The 3,895-nt window shown below is 41.8% G+C and overlaps 1 protein-coding gene across 1 annotated transcript in view; it reads right to left on the bottom strand.

The window, feature by feature from the left end:
- LOC116682395 (uncharacterized) overlaps positions 1 to 3,895 on the bottom strand; it is a 56,161-nt gene that overhangs the window by 39,138 nt on the left and 13,128 nt on the right. Inside the window, exons 24-28 of the mRNA XM_032509718.1 lie at positions 3,593 to 3,709; positions 1,545 to 1,694; positions 1,209 to 1,361; positions 722 to 931; positions 466 to 570 (exon numbers count right to left, since the gene is read on the bottom strand). Of these exons, the coding sequence (XP_032365609.1) occupies positions 466 to 570; positions 722 to 931; positions 1,209 to 1,361; positions 1,545 to 1,694; positions 3,593 to 3,709 (735 nt within the window). The remainder of the gene's footprint in view (positions 1 to 465; positions 571 to 721; positions 932 to 1,208; positions 1,362 to 1,544; positions 1,695 to 3,592; positions 3,710 to 3,895) is intronic.

Genomic DNA, 3,895 nt, shown 5'->3' with positions numbered 1-3,895 from the left:
TGTGTGTGTGTGTGTGTGTGTGTGTGTGTGTGTGTGTGTGTGTGTGTGTGTATAAACGCAGCGTTGAGCAACCCAGGACAAGGAAGAGTTTACCCTACAGCAGCATTATAAAAGCATGGGTCAGTGCCCCATGTCAGAAAGAACAAGTGTACAATGTAATTTGAAGAACACTGTATCAAAAGTTACAAAATAAATGTTGTCAGTACTTTCTTTAGGACACCAAATGGTAATTAGCATGAATAAAACATTGTAGCCCTTGAATATAAGGGGGTAAAATGTCAATAGCCTCACATAGTATAAATTTGGTTGCATTAGCCTATGAAACAAGCTGCATAAGCGTTGGATTACAAAAAGCATTATCATGAAAATGTGGATTGCCTGCAACTTGATACATTACAGGCACCAAATAGCAGCACTGAAGCAGCTGCTGGCTGATTGCTTATTAAGGGAGGACAACCAAGTAACCTGAGGGGCAGTAATGGCCAGGTGGACACCGGGAACCTGAGAGTCCATCCAGCGGGCTGGGAGAGGATGCTCCTTCTCTGCACCAATAACCAGCATGACATGGTCCTATAGGAAAAAAGAGTATCACAACACATAATCATCATACAGTTATATAGATACATCTACATTCCCGCAGTACACAACTGGATCACACAAATTAGCTTTTGAGATTCCAATTGTTGTGGAAAAAAAAGAAGAGAAGAGAACTATTTCTCACCTGCAGGCTCTGACATTCCCACAGAAGGACAGTACTGTCCAGCAGCACAGGGCATGCAGCCTGCAAGGCTGTGTGTGTGCTGTCTCGGGTTGAAGGAGCCTATGGGGCAGGGGTGTTGGTTGGGCAAGGCTGTACCTGCAGGGCAGTAGTGTCCTTTAGGGCAGGGCCTCAGAAAAGAGGCATTTGCTAGTCTCAAATCACAGTAGTAACCTTGAAAGAAGAGATTTTTTTTTAAAGCACAAACATGATTATGGAAAATTAAACATTTCTTTAAACAAACTGGAAAAGCGCGGTACAATAAATAGAACAGATGCATATGATACAAGCAATCAACTTTAATAAATAACTAACTTGCTGGGGAGCTTGAGAGCTGTTTCATTACAGTCTGTTCAGCAAAAAAAAATGGCACAAGGCCAAACAAAAAAGGAAAGTAATATTTATGCTTCTGCTGAGAAGGTAAAAAGAGTAAAGAGGTCTCTTGCTGTACCTTCTTCACAGACAGCGCAGGCTGCCTGTTCCTCTCGGTCCTGGTAGGTTCCTGATGGGCATGGCTCTGGAGCTGCACTACCCTGTGAGCAGAAGTGGCCTGGAGGACATGGGAAAGCTGTAGGCACAGTCTGACCATGTGGACACCAATAGCCTATACAGGTGACAAGAGACAATACTTTACAAGGATGCAAGGATTACATGTGCAAGGATGGAAAGTTGGTTGGAGCAGAACAAATGTATCAAACAAACATATCTTTATGGCACAGGCAACTACCAAAAACTTATACTCAAGTTTTAGAATACCAATAAATCATGACACAGTGTATGGACTGACCTTGGCTACATGGTCCAGTTGGAGCCCTGAGACCTGCTCCTCTGCAGTAGAAACCTGCGGTGCAGGGCTGACAGCCAGCCTCACTGACTAGACCTGGCACTGACGAGAAAGTACCAGTTGGACACAACTCTGGCACTCCTGAGCCCTCAACTGAAGAGAAAATAGTTAAAGTAGTCATTTAATCAGCCATTCATTTATTGCCTTTACATCCCACTACCTATTCTTGGCAGTGGGGCACTAAAGGTTATAACAGGTTACATTGGACAAAATGTTTGGAGACACCTTACATGTGCCAACAGTTTATTGACAGGTTAAGAAAAACAGACACAAGATGACTTATGAATGGAAGAGAAGAATGAGTATAGGCCTAGAGATGCTTATAAACAAAGACATGGATTAACCCTCTTTTTGCTCTTAAATTCAAAATTGCAGACACCAACAACTAATCTAAGTAAATATATTTTTCCTAGCAAACACAATTACAAATCCTCAAAGTCAAATAATAACTAAAAAGCAACATTGGATGGACCCTCGCTCCTCTGTGCGTGTCAGGGTTACTGGAGGACGGCGCTCCTTGCGACCATGCATTTACGAGGCACTCAGACACTACAAATCATCACCAATGAAAAGGGTACTCCCTGCTGAGTTCAATGATACCTCACACAAGAGTTTACTTGATACAGTTCATTAGTGAAAGGGCACACAGCTAAAGCATAGGGAGCGGGCCAAAGTATGACCAATGAAAACGGGAACTCTCTGTTGAGTTCAATGATACCTCACACAATAGTGTACAAGACACAGGTCAATTGTTATTAAAGAGGGTGTGGCTTAAGCATATGGGGTAGGTAAATCGTCACCAATGAAAAGGAAATTATATGCTGAGTTCAATGATACCTCACACAAGACTCCTACATGGGTGATTAGTTATGAAATGGGGCGTGGCTTAAAAATAGGGGGTGGGCCAAACCATTACCAATCCAAAAGGAACTCTCAGCTGAGTTCAATGATATATCACACAAGACACTACCTTAAACGGTTCAAAAGCAATGAAAGGGGGTGTGACCTACATACATAGGCGTGGTTAAAGTATAAGGGGCAGCTCAGTATTGGCCTTCATATGTCCTCGGGCCTGGACTCTTGTTGATTGTGGGAAATTTCAAGCAAATATGACAATGTACAATGTAGTTACAGAAACTTTAAATATGTTTTCATCTTTAAGGTGTTGAGATGGTACAGACCAAATTTGAAGCCCATTGGATGAAATCTCTAGGAGGAGTTCATTCAAATATAGCACCTTGACTGTTAGGACTCCTTCCTGTTGCTACTAGGGGGTGCAATGACTTTGAGCCAATATTGGCGTGTATATGTTGTCAGGGTTGGACTCATGTATCCTGAAAGGTTTCGAGCCAACTGGACAATGTACACTCAAGTTACGCCCACTTCCTGTTTTGATGGCAAAACACACCCAGTGGCCGCCCCACCACGGCCTTGACCTACGAAAAGTTTTCCTTTTAATAACATTCATCTCTAAGGTCTTAAGATGGCACAGATCAAATTTGAAGTTGATCGGATGAAATCTCTAGGGGGAGTGCGTTAAAATACTACGTGGAAATGGCCAAAATCACATTAATTTCAAACTTTCAATTCAAATGGCAGCTTTCCTGTTGGGTTTAGGGTATTGCTCCAATGAGCTTTCCTGTACGTCTAGACATGCTACGTATGTGTACCACGTTTTGTTTGTCTACATTAAATGTACGGCAGGCGGCAATTTTAGTGTACCTATTCCTGAAACCCTTAAAATACGTATAAGTTCATCAGGATTGATGCGGCCGCCAATTTTGGTGAATTTTTGAGTATGTTAAGCCCATCTAATAGAAGATTAATTTGCTGGAAGAATAACAATTCCTTCAGTTTCAATAGGGCTTTTGTTGCGGTCGGCGCTCAGGCCCTAATTAACCAAGTATTTTACTTCACTTCATGTATAGGCTTAAAAATGTTGTTGGCAAGTTATTAATACAACCGTTCTAATTCAGTAAAGCACGGCTTACCACAGTATGCCCCAGGTGGACAGATGCTGCCTGTTACTCCATCTGTTGGTCTGGCCTCAGTGGCTCCTCCTACACAGTAATACCCAGGGAAGCATGGACCCATTGGCAGAGCCAAACCTATTGAGTACATTTTTTATTTGTATTTTATATACCCAAAAAGCATATGTATACGTTGCCTCAAGACTTCACAAACAAGACACAATAGGTTTATGGTTTGGTTTCACTTTTTACAAGTTTTAAGTGAGAACTTATTTGAGATAGATAGATAGATAGATAGATAGATAGATAGATAGATAGATAGAT

The sequence above is a fragment of the Etheostoma spectabile genome, chromosome 3, assembly GCF_008692095.1.
Source record: "Etheostoma spectabile isolate EspeVRDwgs_2016 chromosome 3, UIUC_Espe_1.0, whole genome shotgun sequence".
NCBI classification, from domain to species: domain Eukaryota; kingdom Metazoa; phylum Chordata; class Actinopteri; order Perciformes; family Percidae; genus Etheostoma; species Etheostoma spectabile.
This window is presented reverse-complemented; position numbering and strand designations above follow the sequence as displayed.